The sequence below is a fragment of the Mobula birostris genome, chromosome 8, assembly GCF_030028105.1.
Source record: "Mobula birostris isolate sMobBir1 chromosome 8, sMobBir1.hap1, whole genome shotgun sequence".
NCBI lineage: Eukaryota > Metazoa > Chordata > Chondrichthyes > Myliobatiformes > Myliobatidae > Mobula > Mobula birostris.
This window is the reverse complement of record NC_092377.1, coordinates 96,090,794-96,109,356: the sequence shown is the minus strand read 5'-3', so window position 1 is coordinate 96,109,356 and position 18,563 is coordinate 96,090,794. Positions and strand designations below refer to the sequence as shown.

General features: G+C 44.7%; 1 protein-coding gene across 1 annotated transcript; it reads right to left on the bottom strand.

Annotated features, from left to right (window-relative positions):
* Positions 1 to 1,406: 1,406 nt before the first annotated feature.
* mgme1 (mitochondrial genome maintenance exonuclease 1) lies at positions 1,407 to 18,530 on the bottom strand (the record flags this gene model as incomplete). The annotated part of the gene is made up of 5 exons (XM_072266885.1): positions 1,407 to 2,401; positions 4,728 to 4,860; positions 7,595 to 7,808; positions 8,635 to 9,235; positions 18,336 to 18,530. Coding segments are annotated over 5 exons (1,290 nt in total), but the record flags the coding sequence as incomplete, so codon positions are not given.
* Positions 18,531 to 18,563: the final 33 nt, after the last annotated feature.

The following is an 18,563-nucleotide window of genomic DNA, read 5'->3' as shown; positions in this document are numbered from 1 at the left end:
GCACACAGTGTTCCAGATGTGGTCCCACCAGGGAGTCATAATTGCATTAACACATGCTTACTCTTCTACTCAAATCCTCGTGCAAAAAGGTCTACACCCTATTTAATTACCTACAAGCTTGCTGTGCCAGTGCATTAGAGACAGAGTACTACAGGACCTACAGCTGATACAGTCCATGCCATTCTGCCTAGTCTGGGTGACCACGGCCCTCCATGTACTTATCCAAATGCTGAAACAGAACCCGCATCCACCACTTCCGCTGGCAGCTTGTTCCATACTCTCTCCAACCCGAGTGAAGATTTTTTCCCTCAACCCAGGACCTTTAATTCTGGCCAATCTTGGAGGAAAAGGCCTGCTTGCATTTACCCTATCTATACCTCTCAATCAAATCACCCCTTATTCTTCTACACTCCAGGAAACAAAGTCCTAACCTAATCAAACTTTCCCTATAACTCGGGTCCTCAAGTCCTTGTAAATTTTCTCTGCAAACTTATTAATATCTTTCCTGTAGTTAGATGAACAGAACAGCACATATACTCCAAATCAGGCTTCACCAATGTCTTACACAACTTCAATATAACTTGTGTACAGGTCTCTCTGTGCATCAACATCTTTCAGCTTCTCACCATTTACAATGTACCCATCTTCATAGTTGTTTCTACCAATATTCACAGATTTTCTCATTTCTTCACATTATATCCTGTCTGCCATATCCCTGCCCGTTCACTTAGCTTGCCCACGTCATGAAGCCTTGCTGCATCCTCCTCTAGCTCACACTGCCACCCAGTTCCACGTCATCAACAAACCTGGACATACACCAAAGCCCATTTTATTAGGTACACCTGTACACCCATTCATTCATGCAAATATCTATAATCAGCCAATCATGTGACAGCAACTCAATGCATAAAAGCATGCAAATATGGTCAAGAGGTTCAGTTGTTCAGGCTAAACATCAGAATGGGGACGAAACATGATCTAAGTGACTTTGACCATGGTGCCAGATGGGGTAGTTTGAGTATCTCAGGAACTGCTGATCCTCTGCAATTTTGATGCACAGTAGTCTTTTCAGTTTACAGAAAATGATGCGGTAAACAAAAAAAAATCCAGTGAGCAGCAGTTCTGTGGGTGAAAAATGCCTTGTTAATGAAAGAGGTCAAAGGAGAATGGCCAGACTAGCTGAAGCTGACAGGAAGGCGACAGTAACTCAAATAAGTACACATTACAACAGAGGTGGGCAGAAGAGCATCATGGAATGCAGAACACGTTGAATGTCAAAGCAGATGGACTCTAACAGCAGAAGCCCATGAACATACACTCAGTGACCACTTCATTAGCTACAGGAGGCACCTAATAAAGTGACCACTGAATACAGATTGAAAATGAAAGACAAATGAATCAAGTGATAAGAGAAGACAACTTTATGCAGTAAGTCATCAGGATATGAATACAGTAGACGCAGTAGTGGCCGCTTCAATTGTAGAGCAAGATACATCTAACAGGAAACCATCTCCAGGGTTATGGGGACAGGTTGTAGAACGGGACTGGATGGATTGGTCTCACGTAGAGCTGGTATGGTCTCATTAGGCTCAGCGGCCCTTTCCTTGTCTTTCTGCTGAAAGTGTTTGGATTGCTTCAGGGCACACACCATACAGCAGTTTCTTTACACTTCACTTACACTGACAAACCTTGCCCCTAATAAAAGCAGAGATGTTGAAGTATGTGTTCTTCTGCTTTGCCAGTCAGATAAACATCTATTTATTACCGTTTTGACAGCAGTGGATTTGGTGGGCTGCTGCAACTACTCCACGACCGAATCTTGGGCTTCAGTCTATATCCACCAATGATGTCACCAAACCTTAACAGTTCATGATGACTGCTGGTCGAGGATACAGTAATAGAAACGGTACATAGGGAAGGTTGCTAGTAATAATAGTGCTGTCAACAGATGGAAAGACATGGTTTGATATCTGTCTCCTCACATGCTCAGGCTGGTTCAAAGTACCCTAGAACTGATGTAATAGGGAAACAGGAACAGGAGTAGGCCATTCAGCTCTTCAAGCTTGCACTACCATTCAATATAACTGTGGCTATTCATCCAAATGTCCTGTTCCTGCTACCTCTCCATATCCCTTGACCTCTCAGAAAAATCTTGAACTTGTTCTCGATTATATTTAATGATTTGACTCGTGCTGTATCAGGAGTCACTTTGGGCACCGAGCCATGGTGTTGGTTTCCCAGTCACTCGCTCCTCTCACATGGGAGTGCCAATCTTCTCCTGGTAATTCTGCAGCCGAAGCAGCCACCTCTGCCAGCAAGTGAGAAGCAGCTTTGGCTCCATGAAGTGTGCGTGTGCCGGCCTGCCGTCCTTGTAGGCCACCACGATTAGTCCCTGCTCAACCTGCCACAGTTAAAGGAAAACACATTACAGGAGCAGCACGAGTAAAGGAATTCAAAAATAAATTTCAACATTGAACCAAAGAGCTGGAGGCTGCTCAGTTCCAGACAATCACTACAGTACTCTGCTGGGGCAGCACCTTGTGAATCAAATGGTATACCATAAGACAGAGGAGCAAAATCAGGCTACTTGGCCCATTGCGTCTACTCCAACATTCCATCATTCCTGTTTTATTATCCCTCTCATCCCCATTCTCCTGCCTTTTTCCTGTAACTGTTGATGCTCTGACTTATAAACCTTAACTTTAAACATACCCAATGACTTGGCTTCCATAGCTGTCCATCGCAATGCATTCCACAGTTCACCACCCTCTGGCTAAAGAAATTCCTCCTCATCTCTGTTCTAAAGGGGCACCCTTCTATTCTGAGGCTGTAACCTCTGGTCCTTGGCTGGCTCACTATAGGAAACATCATCCCCACGTACACTCTATCAAGGCCTTTCAATATTCAATAGGCCTCAATGAGATTCACTCCCTCCATTCTTCTAAACTCCAGCAAGAACAAGCCAGAGCCATCAAACACTCTTCATAAGCTAACCTTTTTATTCCTGGGATCATTTTCATGAATCTCCTCTTGACCCTCTCCAATGCCAGCTAAGGGACCCAAAACTGCTCAGAATACTCCAAGTACAGTCTGCAGTCTGACCAATGCCTTATAAAGCCCAGCACTACATCCTTGCTTTCATATTCTAGTCCTCTCAAAATGTTAAACCAGTTAGCTCCTCAGACTCAACCAGTTGAGTGCAAACCACCTCCAAGACCTGTCCTACACCCCCACCCCTCTCCCCTCGCCCCAGAAAATCTGCTGCCTGTTTGAACGGAACCACCGGCCTCCAGTGCTACCCTATGTGGTATATTCTGCACATTAGCCACTAACCAGCAAACATATTCCTGTGTCGCCTTTGATACTTCTGCCTTTTATTCTGTATTCACTAGGTCTTAAGCCCTCTGCTAATGAAAACAATTTCTCTCCATCTGCTTCTTCAAAGAATGTGGGATTTTACCCTTGTGTCCTGGTCGACACATACCCTTCAATTACTGGGTCCGATAATTACTGGGCCAGTTTCCGAGTTTTCCCTCACACCCTGACTGTCTTATCAAGTTGGTATAGTGCTGGTGATCTTGGTGAGCAACCTCAACTAATGCAAGTTCATCACTTAGGGTTTCCAACTATATTCAGTGTACAGAGATCTGCCATCTCTTGAGGACTACCAAGTAGTTACTGACAATTGCTACCATAGTTATCACTCTGGGCATAAAGCATCACTCTCTGGCCTAACAGGAGAGCTTAGAATCAAAGTCCTCCAGCCATTGACCTCTAGATTTCAATGGGAAAAAAACTCCAGGTGCCCAAAGCCTGGGCAACACCCTTAGTTATACCCTTATACTGCAATACCCTTACAAGGATCATTAACTTCGGCGAAGCACCAAATAGCGAAGGGTGTTCCGTTTCCCTGTCCCACTTTAAAGCCACAGAATATACACAACATCTTTCATAAACAGAAGGAGCGTGGAATTCTGCAGAGCCCTTCACAACCATAACCACAAAGCATTTGTCTCTGAACACGATTGAAGACTGTTCATTGTCACTCTTCAGTACACAAGTGTAAAAGAGAACAAAATGATTGTTACTCTGGATCTAACGCAGAATTAAAACAACACAATATGCATAAAGAGCACAATAAAAAATAAAACAAAAAAACACAATAAATATAAATATAAAAGTAATCCTATAAAACAGTGTACAAGTAACTGTTCTCTACAGAGAGTGCACGTGAAGTGAGGCTCGGTGATGTGTATTTAGAGGTGGGTTCATGGGTGAAGGTGCTGATCATCCTGACAGCTTTGGGGAAGTAACTGTTTTGGAATCTAGTGGTTCTGGTGTGGACGCTGTGTAGCCTTTTTCCTGTTGGGAGTGGAACAATGTACATGAATGAGGTATAGTTGCGATTTTAAAATAGTAAATAGCCCATAAGCATAGATCAAACCTCTGCAGACATAAACTAACAGCTGCTTTACAGCAGGAGCAATAATAATTCCCCAGGGCAAGAGCCCCGTGGCACAAAGGGACTGTTTACTTCTCCCACCAAGTCAAATGGGGGTCTTGTTCTGGGAGAGGGCAGACTTGGCAGTGCTGCACAGAGTGCCAACCTAAATTTTACTCATGAGTTTCTGAGTCAGGACTAAAACTGGCAATCTTCTGATGAGAATACAGACCTTCACACCACTCTCACCAGCTAATGTCCAATGAAAAGAATGAGGTGAGCTGACCTGGAAGTCATAGTTGTTGTCGTGGTTGAGGGCCCCAGCATACGCTGCCACCTGCAGCGGGTTGTCGAAGGTGTTTCGAAAATAAGGCTTTGGTTTCTCCGAGGTTTTCCAATCAATGACGCACAGCTTGCCCCTGCATAGAATACATGGCATCAGATACACTGGCATTAGTCTTACCCGTGCTAAAGTGACCCTAAATCTGTAAAATGATCTTACTGGGGGACAACTTATTGCTGAAAGGGCAAAGGCAAGTGGACCGACTCGTTGCTTCCTGCACAGCTTATACAAGAGGAATTCAACGGCGTCTGCTGGCCCAGATTCCACTAAGTTTCAAGCTTAAAAGGCAACTTCCTGGATTGACAGAGGAAACACAGAGCTTGAGTGACAAAAAGTGCAAGCTTGTGTCCGGCTGTGCTAAGTAAGCTGATGATAGGTATGGCATCAGCTGGGTTGCTGGACTTCCTTTGGCTTCCTGGGATTGTAAGGCAAGAAGCTGGATCCCAATTAACAGCCGGAAGTTGAAAAATGAATGTGAGGAGTTAGGGTGGGGGTTGGACTGGATGTTCATGCCTGGCCTATAGTAGCTGTGGCTGAGGGTTTGCACTTCGATTTGTACAATCCTACTTTACAGGAGATGAAATAAAAAGAGCCTCAAAAGACACCTACCCATTCTGGATATTAGTCTAGTAAACTTTCAGAACCATATTGGATCGATTGCGAGAATGTGTGGTAAGCTCACGGTGGGTCCTCTACACGCAGAGGGCTCTCTCTTTTGGTGCAGACTTTTGAGTGTACATGTTTTTGTCGCAGCAAGCCCAGTTTGTCACTCCCACACTGCAAGTTACGCTGTGTGTACCATGGCTAACATAACACAGTGAAAACATTTAATCCTACTGCTCCATTGTCATCCTTGCTCCAAGCATAGGTGACAGTTTCTTTTAATGGTTTTCAAAACATTATCATTCTTCGTTAAATAAGGAGACCGATTTATTCTACACAAGCAGTCCTGGGCTCCACAAGGGTTCCATTCCTAGGAACTGTCTGTAAACTGATTTTTCCATGTCAGAAGTGACCAAATTCAATGACAGTCCATGACTATGAACACTTTGTTACTGTCTTTCTCCCAATGGTCACATCCAGTGGCTAGTTCTGAAGGCCTTAAAGTATCGATGGATTTCACATCGTTTGACCAAGTATTTCTCAGGTGTCAATACAAGAGATTTGCCTTGTCAGTTTCCAAACAGAATCTCTCAACTGACATCTTGTTGTCAACCAGTAGCCCGAGTTCTTCAACAAAAGCACCTGTTTGATTAATGCAGGAACATTATATGCCAATACCTCTGCCCAAAGACCTGTTTGTTGTCTTTTGAATTAACTAGCTTGTGTATTGATTTCGACAGCTAGAACACAACATCCATGGTTGACCTCGACCAACAGAGGGCCAGATGAATTAGCTTAGCTGCTACTGCTATTCCACAACTCCTGAGGGTATTTGCATTTCTGTAACTAACTCTCTGCCTGGAAAAAGGCTTGGAAATTTATGGGAGAATTTGTTTAAAGCTGGATTTCCATAAATCAGGTCTTCTGTAACCTGGACTAACCAATGCCCTCTAAGTTGAAGCTTCACCTCTACTTTTGTATCCAATTCCCTGGGTAACAAACAATAACATTCTGAGCAATTTTGGGCCCCTTATCTAGAAAAAGGATTGGAGAAAGTCCAGAGCAGTTTCACAGGAATGAAAGGGTTAATGTGACTATGGACAGGATGTTTCCTGTACAGGGAGAATCTAATACCAAAGGGCACAGCCTCAGAATAGAAGGATGTCCCTTTAGAACAGAGATGAGGAGGAATTTCTTCAGCTAGAGGGTGGTGAATCTGTGGAATTCATTGCACAGACAGCTGTGGAAGCTAAGCCATGGGGTATAGTTAAAGTGGAGGTGGATAGGTTCCTGATTAGTAAGGGCATTAAAGGGTACAGGGAAAAGCCAGGAGAATGGCATTGAGAAAGATAATAATAAATCAGCCATGATGGAATGGCAGGGCAGATGCAATGGGCCAATTCTGCTCCTATGTCTTATGGTCTTATAACACTTGCTAAATGCTTTCTATACCTGAATTCTAGTCTTTTGTGAATCTTGCACTGGAGGCCCAGATCTTTTGTATCTCAACTCTGCAATCACTCATTAATTTTATAATATTTTTCTTTTCCCTGGCAAAATGAGATATTTTACATTTTCCATCATTCAACCCCGTGCTAAATCATTGTCCTTTCAATTAAACTATATGTGGGCTCCACCGTAGCATAGCAGTCGGTGCAATACTATTACAGATCGGGGTATCGTTGTTCAGAGTCCAATTCCGGCACTGTCTGTAAGGAGGTTGTACGCTCACCCTGTGATCACATGGCTCTCCTCCCACAGTTCAAAAATGTATTAGTTAGTAGGTTAATTGTTCTTGGACATTTGCCCTGTGATTAGGCTAGGTGTTGAAACTGGGCTTGCTGGGCCCTGTGGCTCATTAGGCCGGAAGGACAAGTTCCGCGCTGCATCGCTAAATAAATAAATAAACAAACAGATAAATAAATAAATAGGCATTAACCTCCTTGTGTTCTATTCACAACTCAGTTTCCTATCTAATCTGGTGTCACCACCAAAATTAGCAACCACGTCACCGGTGCCTTTACTAAAATCATTTATGTCAAATGTTGAAGTGAAGGCTCTAACGTGAGCTTTTGTATCACACCAGTCCTATCAATCTTCTCTCGAGTCCCTCCAACAACCATTCTTTCACTACTAATGTGTCCTGCAGTCAGGCAGGATTCTGTCAATCATAAAACCTGTCAGTGGAACAGAGAGGCAGAGCTTACCGATACTCAGCCACACAGTCCACCAGGCCTACATAGTGTAAAGGCAGATGATTCACCGCACTCTCCAATACTCTGGTTCCTTTAACGTCTTCCAGGACACTCTTTACACTTTGCAGGTACCCTGCTACATCCTCATTGCTGGTCTGCGGAATTTTGGATGACAGCAGAGCATCCTCTAAAGCAGAATGGAAAAGCTGCCCTCGACTGAGAATGTCTAGGGAAATATGGAAAGAAAGTATTTGCCTTCAGCATCCAATGCAACAAGGAGAACAAGCATGACAATGGATAGCATATTTAAAAACAATAAAAAAACTAGCATTTACAGTGCCCTTAAATTCCTAAAACATCTCCAAACACTTGGACGTGATAGAGCGGCAGTGATAGCATTACTAGTCATGAAAATGTCACAGCAGTGCTCAGTCAGGACAGACTGCAGAGCTCATCTACAGAGGCTTCATGGGTAGAACTCAGGAATAAGAAAGGCATGACCATATCAAGGGATTATAGACCACCCAACAGTCCAAGGCAGTTAGAGGAGCAAATTTGCAGAGGTCAGACTGTTTCAAGAAACATAAGGTTGTGATACTAGCTGATTTTAACCTTCCACATATTGGCTGGGACTTTAAAGGGCCGGATGGTAAAGAGTTTGTCAGATGTGTTCAGGAAAGCTTCCCTACTCAGTACATAGAAGTCAAAACTAGAGAATGTGATACTAGATCTCTTCCACCCATCACCTCCCAGCTTCTTACTTCATCCCCCTCCACTACCCACCTTCCCCCCCTCACCTGCTAGCTTGTACTCTTTATTCTCCGCCCACCTTCTTATTTTGACTTCTTTGCTCTTTCCTTTCCAGTACTGATGAAGGGTCTTGGCACAACATTTCAAATATTTATTCTTTTCCATAGACGCTGCCTGACCTGCTGAGTTCCTCTAGCATTTTGTGTGTGTTATCTGGTTAGCTGCCTGGGTAAAAGCAGATATGAATATTCATCAGGAATTCTCGTTGGCATTGAAATGTCAGGATCTCAGAATACACTTACTTTGAGTGTACGCTTTAAAGCCATCTGGGCCCAACTCCTTCATCATCCTCCGTCTCCATCTTTCCAGATAAAAGGCTTGCTCCAAGCTCATGGTCAGCCGCAGGATCTGCGTCACGCTGGGCAGCCTGGCCATGGTGCTGTTCCTCTGCAGAGGAATCCTCAGCGGTGGCTGGACAACAGCTTCTGGCTCACGCTCAGGACAGCGCCGCTCACCGTTCAGGAACGGAGGCAGATTCAGGAGGCTCTCGGGTGCCGGCTCTTCCCTAGCCGGCTTTGATTTGATGACAGGTCCATACAAAAGGGCATCCTCTCCCAGCAGGGTCTCAGGAGTCTGCGGACTGACTCTCGTCGAGACAACAGAGCGGACCAAGGAGGCATATTTCTTATGGTCTACTTTCTCATATTTGTTTTGGTCCTTTTTCTGGCAATGGAGGCACAGGGAAGTACAGTAACTGTGTTGCAAGGATACCAGCTCTTTCAGGAGTGCACCATTGTACTGTTTCAGAGAACCCCTGGCCATTCCACAGGTAGCAAGACTCAGCACCCCGAAGTAATTCATCCTCCAGTGTGATTGGGAGGAACCAGTCAGATCCTCTTCATTCTGCAACACAATACAAGATTAACACTTTCCCTCTGACGTCTGCAACAGGACTTCAAGAAAGGGTCTTGGCCCAAAACACTGACTCCTTATTCCTTTCCGTAGATGCTGCCTGACCTGCTGAGTTCCTCCAGCATTTTGTGTGTGTTACTTAAATAATGTGAAAGGTTTTCCAATTTTTCTTAGGATGCTCCAGAACACTCTACTACCAATGAAACATTTCTCAATCGACTGCAATTCTTTTTGTGTTATGGACGCCACCTGTTGACATCCCTGCCTTGGGATGCAAGATGATGCTGGAGCACGGTAACTCACTGCAAGTCACTCTTCACAGGTCCCCTCTTTAATTCTGTAACAACTCTTTTAAATCCAAACTAGACGACTCGAAGAATTGCTACACTTTATTCTGCATTTTGTTTTCCCTTGTACTACCTCAAGGATCAACTATATACGCCATACACATTTAGATGTATTAGAAATTTGCTGTGACGCCTTTGCAGGACATGCAACGAAAAAAACATTCAACAATTATAAAGCATTATATAAAAATAAGTTACAGGTTAAGTACAGACACAGTATAAATGTGCATACATAAATACGAGCATGTATTTACAATGTAAACAGCTTTGTAAAAAGTGGTTTAAAGTGTTTACAGTGCAGTGCAATGACTAAGCTGATAGATAGAGAGGTGTGGGGGTGGCTAACAAGAAAGACTAAATCAAATTAACTGCCTGGGGTAAGAAAGTCATTTGTTTTAATAGCCCTGGAGTGCTTTTCAGAAGGGAGCTTTTGGAAAAAGGCAGTTTGCAGGGTGGGTAGTGAGTGCAATAATTTTTCCTGCCCTGTTCTTTGTCCTGGACATATATTAGCCCTGCAGTGATGGTAGACTGCAGCCAACCACCTTCTCAGCTGAGCTGCAGTGCTCAAGACACTGCTGTAATGAAGTGATCTGTATGGATGGCATGCCCAACAGTTTTTCCACTGTACCTCGGTACCTGAGACAAGAATGAAAATTTACGTGACAGAAAATGGTGATGGGTTGGTGTGTCCACAGCACAAGGATTGCCAAATCTTTGTGTGTGGCCTTATGAAACCAGACTCACTATTTTGCTGCTCACAGTAAGTCCTTCATCTTCACAAGCCCACCACCCCTACTGGGGCATAGGCCGCCGAGTGCAGCTTGCCTGAGTCTACTGTCCTGGGCTGAAGGTCAAATAGCCCTGCGGCCTCCGCTTTCAATACACGACTTCACACGTCTTCTCGGTGAAGATATTGCTCTCTCAGGGATGAGGTCTTTGAACCTTCTGTTGGCGTTTCTGTAGCTCTGGGTTTTTACAGGACGGAGTTGCCAGCCCCATGCCTAACCTTCCTCTTTTTGTAGTCAGGGTCTGGATCGTGCATAATGGAGTTGCTAACAGCAAGTAGTAGGAGATACCTGTGCACCATAACATATGGAATGACTTTCTTGACTGCCAGCTGTTGCACTTTCATGCTTCTGTCAACGTTACATTAACGAGCAAAAAAAATGTTACAGGAAGGAAAAATATCATAGCTGTAGTGTTTTAGCAAACTGTGAATTAATCTTATGCTGAATAAGTTAATAAAGAAAACAGAAGTGTTTCAGGGAGGTAATGGATTGCTTCAATGATTAACTAAAAATCTTCATCAGTTCTTTGCCCTTATTCTTGTAGACTTCCCTTTGAAGATAGAAAATCAAAGTTCATTTACATAAAGTTTGTAAACTAGTTAGGGTCATAAAGAAAACTTTTGGCTATAAATCAAAGCATTCAGTGCAGGAGATGGGATGTTATGTTGAAGTTCTATAAGACACTGGTGCGGCCTCATCAGGAGTATTGTGTGCAGTTCTAGTCACCTACCTATAGGAAAGACCTGAGATATAAGGAAAGGTTGATTAGGTTAGGACTTTTTCCCCCCGGAGTGTATGAGAATGAGGGGACATTTGATTGAGGTATATAAAATTATGAGGGGTATAGATAGGGTAAACGCAAGCAGGCTTTTCCCTCTGAGGCTGGGTGAGACTAGCACTAGAGGTCATGGGTTAAGGGTGGAAAGAGAAATATTTAAGGGCAACATGAGGGGGATTGTCTTCAATCATATAGTGTTGCGAGTGTGGAACAAGTTGCCAGAAGTAGTGGGTGGGGGAATCAATTGCAACATTTAAAAGAAATTTGGGTAAGTACATAGATGGGAGGGGTAGGGGGGGCATTAACTTGTAGAAAGAACTGAACATATAAACTAGAAAGAAATAAAATTAAGATAATAAGAGCTATCCCAAGCATTTGGTAGCTCAAGTAAAAGCCAGCTGAGGCATTCCACAGGAAACTAAATAAAGGGACTAAGCAAATCTCAACTAAGTATTTAAGCAAGGAAAGCAACACATCAATGAACTTCCTTTCCTTCTGGATATTTTGCTGAACACAAATATAAAATTGGAGTTACTGCTTCTGCCTTCTTACTAGCTTTGTTCCCATTGCCATTACTTAAAGTGACCCACGAGTTATGCTGTAAACAAGGTTTAAAAAAATGTGAATCTCCAAAGACAAGTTTACAAAGAAATCATTCTCATGATACGGGCATTGCTGGACCTTATCATCTGGTGGTAGTCATCTTTCAAGAAGACTTTCTGCAGAATGGAAGGCAATAAAAGACTAATCACAAAATATGAAGGATGTTTACGAACCAGATCGTTGTTGCAATATTTTTATGGCCTGGTCACTTCTTGCTGGTGCCAATGCACTTATTTCTTGACTATTTAAATAAAACCCTGAAACCAAATCTTCGAACTGTCACAGTGGACGAAGGTAGCACCTGTCCTGTCATTCAATAAGATCATGGCTGATCTTTTACCCAATGTCCACTTCACTACACTAATCTCATGTGTATCGATTTGAAAACATAGCCATACTTCAATAACCTTTTGTACTGGTAATCCAACGTTATCAGACTTTGGGGCTGAACATGTTCAATAAAGGGACAGCACCAGTGTGGGCTCAGCATTTTCCAGTTTGAAGACTTCTCCATCTTCAGTAGCCCCATGATTGTAAATTACTTCAGTGACATAAGTCACCCCTTGCTATCTGCATATACTGTATCTGTTTACAGGTTAAAACAGAGTAACTTTAGCTTTTGTCATCCCATTCAGTAATTGCTATGTTTCAAAACCACTGAAAATGGATGGTTGCCTTCAGCATCTGTTCATTACACAGATTTCATTTACTTCAATAATCACCATACACGATATCGGACATATTGCAAAAATGTCAAAGAATCGAAGAATGACAGGGAATTTCAAAATGAGTGATTATAGGCGTGTCAGCATGCAAATGTTCCCAAGAGGAGAACGTGCTGATAACGGGCTTACATTACCAGTATCTATAAAGAGGGACAAAAAGGGAATAGAATTAATTTATGTATCATAACCTCCGGACAGCTCAAAGCACCTTACTTTGAAGTTCGTGTTGTATTGGGTGGTAGATTTGTGGAATCCATTGCTACAGGTTCCTGTAGAAGCCAAGTCATTGGATATATTTAAAGTGCAGGTTGATAGGTTCTTCATTAGTAAGGGTGTCGAAGGTTATGGGGAGAAGGCAGGAGAATGGGGTTGGGAGGGAAAGTAAATCAGCTCTGATGAAGTGGCAGAGCAGACTTAATGGTCTAAATGGCCTAATTCTGCTCCCATGTCTTATTTTGATTTTTGCAAATGAAATGAAGTAAAGCATTTATATTTACCAAAACCCGTAACACACGTTATTGAACTCCTAAACCCATGCACAAAAGCATGTTAAAAATCCTTACGTAACAATGTCATCATGTCAGACCAGTCTCCTAAAATGAAACCCAACTCAATATCGGTGGTTGTGAATTATCTACATTTCCCCCAATTACGTTACCCCTCAAGGGCCCCACTAGATTTCACTAAAACGGGCATTGTGTGCCTCTCCGGATCTGGGATGAGCCACCCGGCTTGGGTCCTGTGTTCCATGGGTGGAGGAACAGCAGACGTCTCTGACTTGTTCACAGGTGCGTTGACACACTCGTGGCCATGTTGTGACAGCAGGAGCATGGTAGTGGAATACTCCAAATCTTGGTGGGCCAGTTTAAAGCAATCTATCAAAATACATTCTCGTTTATCCCTCTCATCTATGATAAAAGTCTTTTCTCCCCATTCCAAAATGCAGAACAAGCCATCATAAGGAGGCCTAAGGGGGTGTTGGTGTGCGTTACGGCTGACGAAAAACAAACGAGGTAGAATGTAACCGACACACACAAAATGCTGGAGGAATTCAGCAGGTCAGGCAGCATCTACGGGAAAGAGTACAGGCGATGTTTCGGGCCGAGACCCTCCAAGCAGAATGTAGGTCAACAGGAACCTCAGAGTGCTGTATGCCATGATGTGAGGTAGGAATAGGTGCAAAGGAAATGAATTTACTGAGGAGGGTGGAACGCAGTTGAGTGGCTGAACAAGTGGTCGTGGCCTCAGGAGTGAAATCACCTCGCACTAAACACAGCTGCCCATATACTGACTCAGCCAAGGACAACTGCACGTCCCCTTTTGGAGCAGTTCTGACCCCCAGCAGAACCCATGGCAGATGATCATGCTAACACTCATTGGTCAGGGAAGCCCTCAGAGCAGCCTTTAAGGAGCAATGAAACCACTCACATAGGCCATTGGGCTGTGTGTGATACACTGTGGTGTGATGTAGCCTAACGCCGAGATTCTGGGTCATCGCAGCCCAGAGGTCTGAAATGAATTGGGGACCGTGTTCAGAGGAAACATCAGAGAGGGTGCCAAACCAAGCAACCCAGGTGCTGATGAAAGTCCGAGCCACGTCGATGCTAGAGGGATGACCTCTGACCATCTGGTGCATGGAGTGTTGGGGGGGGGGGGGGGGAAGAAGACCTACAAGGTCCACATTGACATGGTCATAGCATCGCTCAGGGACCTCAAAAGGTGTCAATAGTGCCTGAACACGACACAACAGTAAAGTTTTACCTGCTGGCACTCCAGACAAGCTACAGTCCAAATGTGCACATCCTTGCTGAGGCCGTGCCAAACAAACTTTAGTGCAACCAGTTTCTGTGAGGCCTTCCAACCTGGATGAGAAAGGCCATGTACGAAGTTGAAAACAGTCCATTTCCATGCAAGGATGACTGGTTGAGACATCACACAAGAGAGAAACCCCAGCTTCCCCAAACTTAATGTCAGCCAACCAGAGGCCCGTGACTGCTGGTTGATAAGCCTGGACCTCTGGGGCAGTAACTTGGTAGGCTGCCATAATCAACCCCTATGTGTATGGCCTCAACAGTTGGCTGTGAGAGGCAGTCAGCCATGGCATTATTTTCCCCCTTGATATGTTGTATATCGGTTGTGAACTCCGATACGTAGGCCAGGTGGCATTGCTGCCGGGCAGACCAAGGGTCTGATATTTTAGCCATTATGTGCACAAGAGGTTTGTGGTCAACGAACGGGTGAAATGGCAGACAGCCAGATAGAAACCGAGAAGCTCGCGGTCAAATGTGCTGTACTTCTATTCGGGGGTGACGTAGCTGTCAACTGAAGACGGCAAACGGCTGCCACATGGCTCTGCCCAACTGTTCATGTGCAGCACCCACAGCACAGTCTGAGGCGTCAGTTGTAATGGCTATGGGTGCATTGGGGAGCGGGTGCACCAGTAGGGTCTTGTTGGAAAGAGCTCATTTGGTGTCATCAAATGCTCTGGTCATATCCACTGACCAGTCAAGCACTTGATTAGAGATATTGCCTTTAAGTACTGTACACTATACAGGGGGAGCATAAGTTCAGCTGCTTGTGGAAAGAAGTGGTGATAGAAATTCACCATACCTAAAATCTCCTGAGGTTTTGCTGTAGCACTGGGTGGTGGGAAATCCATAACAGCAGCTAGCTTTGATGGGAGGAGTTTGCAGCTTCTGCAGAAATGCAATGGTCAAAAAAGTCAATGGATGACAACCCAAATTGGCATTTGGCCGGGTTAATAATCAACCCACGCTGGCTTAAGCACTCGAAAAGTGTGCAGAGATGAGATACATGCTTGAATTTGGACGCATTGGCGCCAAGTATGTTATCCAGGTAAATAAAAAGAAAATCTAAGTCTTTTAATAGAGTCCACCATCTGTTGGAAAATCTGTGCTGCATTTTTCAGTCCAAACGGCACGCGCAGAAACTCAAATAGGTCAAATGGGGTTATCACAGCCATTTTGGGAATATCCTCTGAGCACACAGTCACCTGATTAGCCCCCGACTAGCTCGACTTTGGAAAAAATTAACTTTCTGGCTCGGTGTGCCAAAAAGTCTTGGATGTGTGGGACTAGACAATGATCGGGGGTCATGGCCTTGTTAACATATCGGTAATCCCCACTTGTGTGGCAACCACCATCACATGTAGAGACCATATGGATGGGTGAAGCCCAGGGGCTACTCATCCGGTGTACAATTCTGAATCTTTCCATGTTGACCAACTCAGCCTTTGTGGTTGCCAGCTTTTCTGGGTCCAGTCTACGTGCACGGGCATGGACTGGCAGTCAGATGTGGGAATGTGGTGCTCGACCCCATGTTTTGCAACTGTGGTGGAGAGCGTGGGCTTGGTGAGGTTTGGGAATTCGCCCAGCAGTTCGCCATGGTGCATGTGCTTGATAGAGTCATTGTGGGGAACTTACTGGGGGAGCAGGTTAATGAAACAAAGCCCATTAACACCCACAAGCCAGCGGTTCTTAAGATCAACTAAAAGTTCTTGGGCATACAGGAAATCTGCACCGAGCAGCGGTCTAACCACGTTAGCCAGGACAAAGTCCCATGGGTAATGTCACCCACTGAAGCAGTATCCTGTTGTGTCCTGTTGCCATTGGCGGCCTCCAGAGAGACTTCACCACGCTTTGCCTTCCCATCGATAGGCGATGTTGGCAGCACACTCACTTGAGCACCCGTGTCACACAAGAAGTGTCTCTCTGAAAGGGTGTCTCTGATGAACAGTAGACGACACTGGCAGCTGGAACCCACGGTGTTCACAGACCTCTGGTGTCCCGATGTGCTGGCACTGTCAAAGCTGCTAGGCGGTTGGCACTTCCTAGCGCCCCTACCAGAGCGAGCATGGTAAAAGTACAGACCCCATGTCATTTGCTTTGCTGCTGCTGGCATCTTATGATGGGGGTCCTGCTGACCAGGCTTATTGAGGTAGAGAAAGGAGAAGGAAATATATACCACTACCTAGCTGAGTGTAGACTATAGCAGGCTCCCTATAGTCCATCACGGGTGCTCAAGTGAAATATATAAGTCTTAAATAATCAAAATATTTTTTCTTCCCCTGGTAGGGATATCGAAAATAAGATGGTTTAAGTTGATTGATATTTAAAGGGGAAGCTGAGGCGCAAGTTGTTTAATTTTTTCCATCAAGACATCTGGAATGAACTGCAAGAGGAGGAGGTGAAATGAGGTTTAAGAGGCATTTAGACAGACATTCAAACAGATAAGGTGAAGAAGGATACAGTCCTAATGCAGGCAAATGCGATTATTGTAAATGGCCAAAAAGATCAGTGTGGGCAGACAGAAGACTCTGTTTCTGCACTGTATGACACTGACTTTTCTTACACCAGGGGTTCGCAACTTGTGGTCCACGGACCCCTTGGTTAATGGTAATGGTCCGTGGCATAAAAAAAGGTTGGGAACCCATCTTAACGGTCCCTTGGGATGAAGAGTCTCAGCCCAAAATGGCAACTATACTCTTTTCCACAAAAGCTGCCTAGCCTACTGAGTTTTGCATTTGTGTGTGTTGCTTGGATTTCCAGCATCTGAAGATCTTCTCTTGCTCGGCTTGCCTCCACTCCAGTTTCTGAGATGAGTGATGAGCCAACATGGGAGCTGCAAATTCTTTTGGAGATGATAAAGCAGTGGCCCAAGTGGGTGGGTGGCTCAGCAGTTTCAAAGGTGATGCTCTCTTCTGCCATTCACATACAGCTTCCCACATATGAACTTGAGGTTCTCAATACCACGCCAAATGCTCCTTCTGTACTCTAAGCACTCACAGGTATGTTGCATTTCTCCCCCCCCCAGGAGCCTTTGAGTACATTCTTCAATTTAGAATTCACAGCATTCTCAAAATCTGTGCACAATCAAACACAAGAAAATCTGTAGATGCTGGAAAAGAAGCAACACACACAAAATGCTGCTGGAACACAGCAGGCCAGGCAGCACCTATAGGAAGAAGTACAGTCGACGTTTCAGGTCAAGACCCTTCATCAGGACTAACTAAGAGATATTAAGAGATTTGAGAGAAGGAGGGGGAGGGGGAGATCCAAAATGATAGGAGAAGACTGGAAGGGGAGGGAAGAAGCTAAGAGCTGGAAAGTTGATTGCCAAAAGGGATACAGAGTTGGAGGGGGGATGGATCATGGGGCGGGAGGCCTAGGGAGAAAGAAAGGGGGAGGGGAGCCCAGAGGAAGATGGAGAGCAGGCAAGGAGTGATTGTGAGAGGGACAGAGAGAGAAGAAAAAAAAGGGGAGAATAAAAATAAATAAGGGATAGGGTACGAGGGGGTGGTGGGGCATTAACGGAAGTTAGAGAAATCAATGTTCGTGCCATCAGGTTGGAGGCTACCCAGACAGAATATAAGGTGTTGTTCCTCCAACCTGAGTGTGGCTTCATCTTGACAGTAGAGGAGGCCGTGGATAGACATATCAGAATGGGAATGGGACGTGGAATTAAAATGTGTGGCCCCTGGGAGATCAGAATTAGGGTTATGAGGATTATTTGCACGGGAATTGGTTTATTATTGACATACCGTGAAAAACTTTGTTTTGTGTGTGTGCCATCCAAACACTCAAATGCATTGCGGTAGTAAAAACGAGAATAATGTAGAAAGTAGTGTTACAGTTACAGGGAAGGTGCCGCTTTTGGTAGCACCTGAGAGTTGAGGGCTAGAGTAGATCATCCAGGATCTACAAGTGTACAGATCCTGTCCTTATTTTCCTGAGTAAGCTCCATTTTCCCACCACGTCCCAAATCCCTCCCTTTCCTTACTGTGTTCGAACAAACTCAACCATTCGCAGCCGCGCCACCGGACGAACTCACCGCCCGCGAATACAAAGGCAAAGCCGCTGCTCCCGCTCCGACCAACAGAAGGGCCGGCCCGGGTCCAGGCAGAAAACCATTGCCTGAGCAACGCAGCAGGTCAGGCAACAGGTACTGATCCGCTGGGTTACTCGGGCACCTTATATGCCTTTGCTCAAGATGTCCAACATCCCGTGGGTAACCCACTGCCTGAGGTACTCACTCTCCGTCACTCCGTCACAACACGTC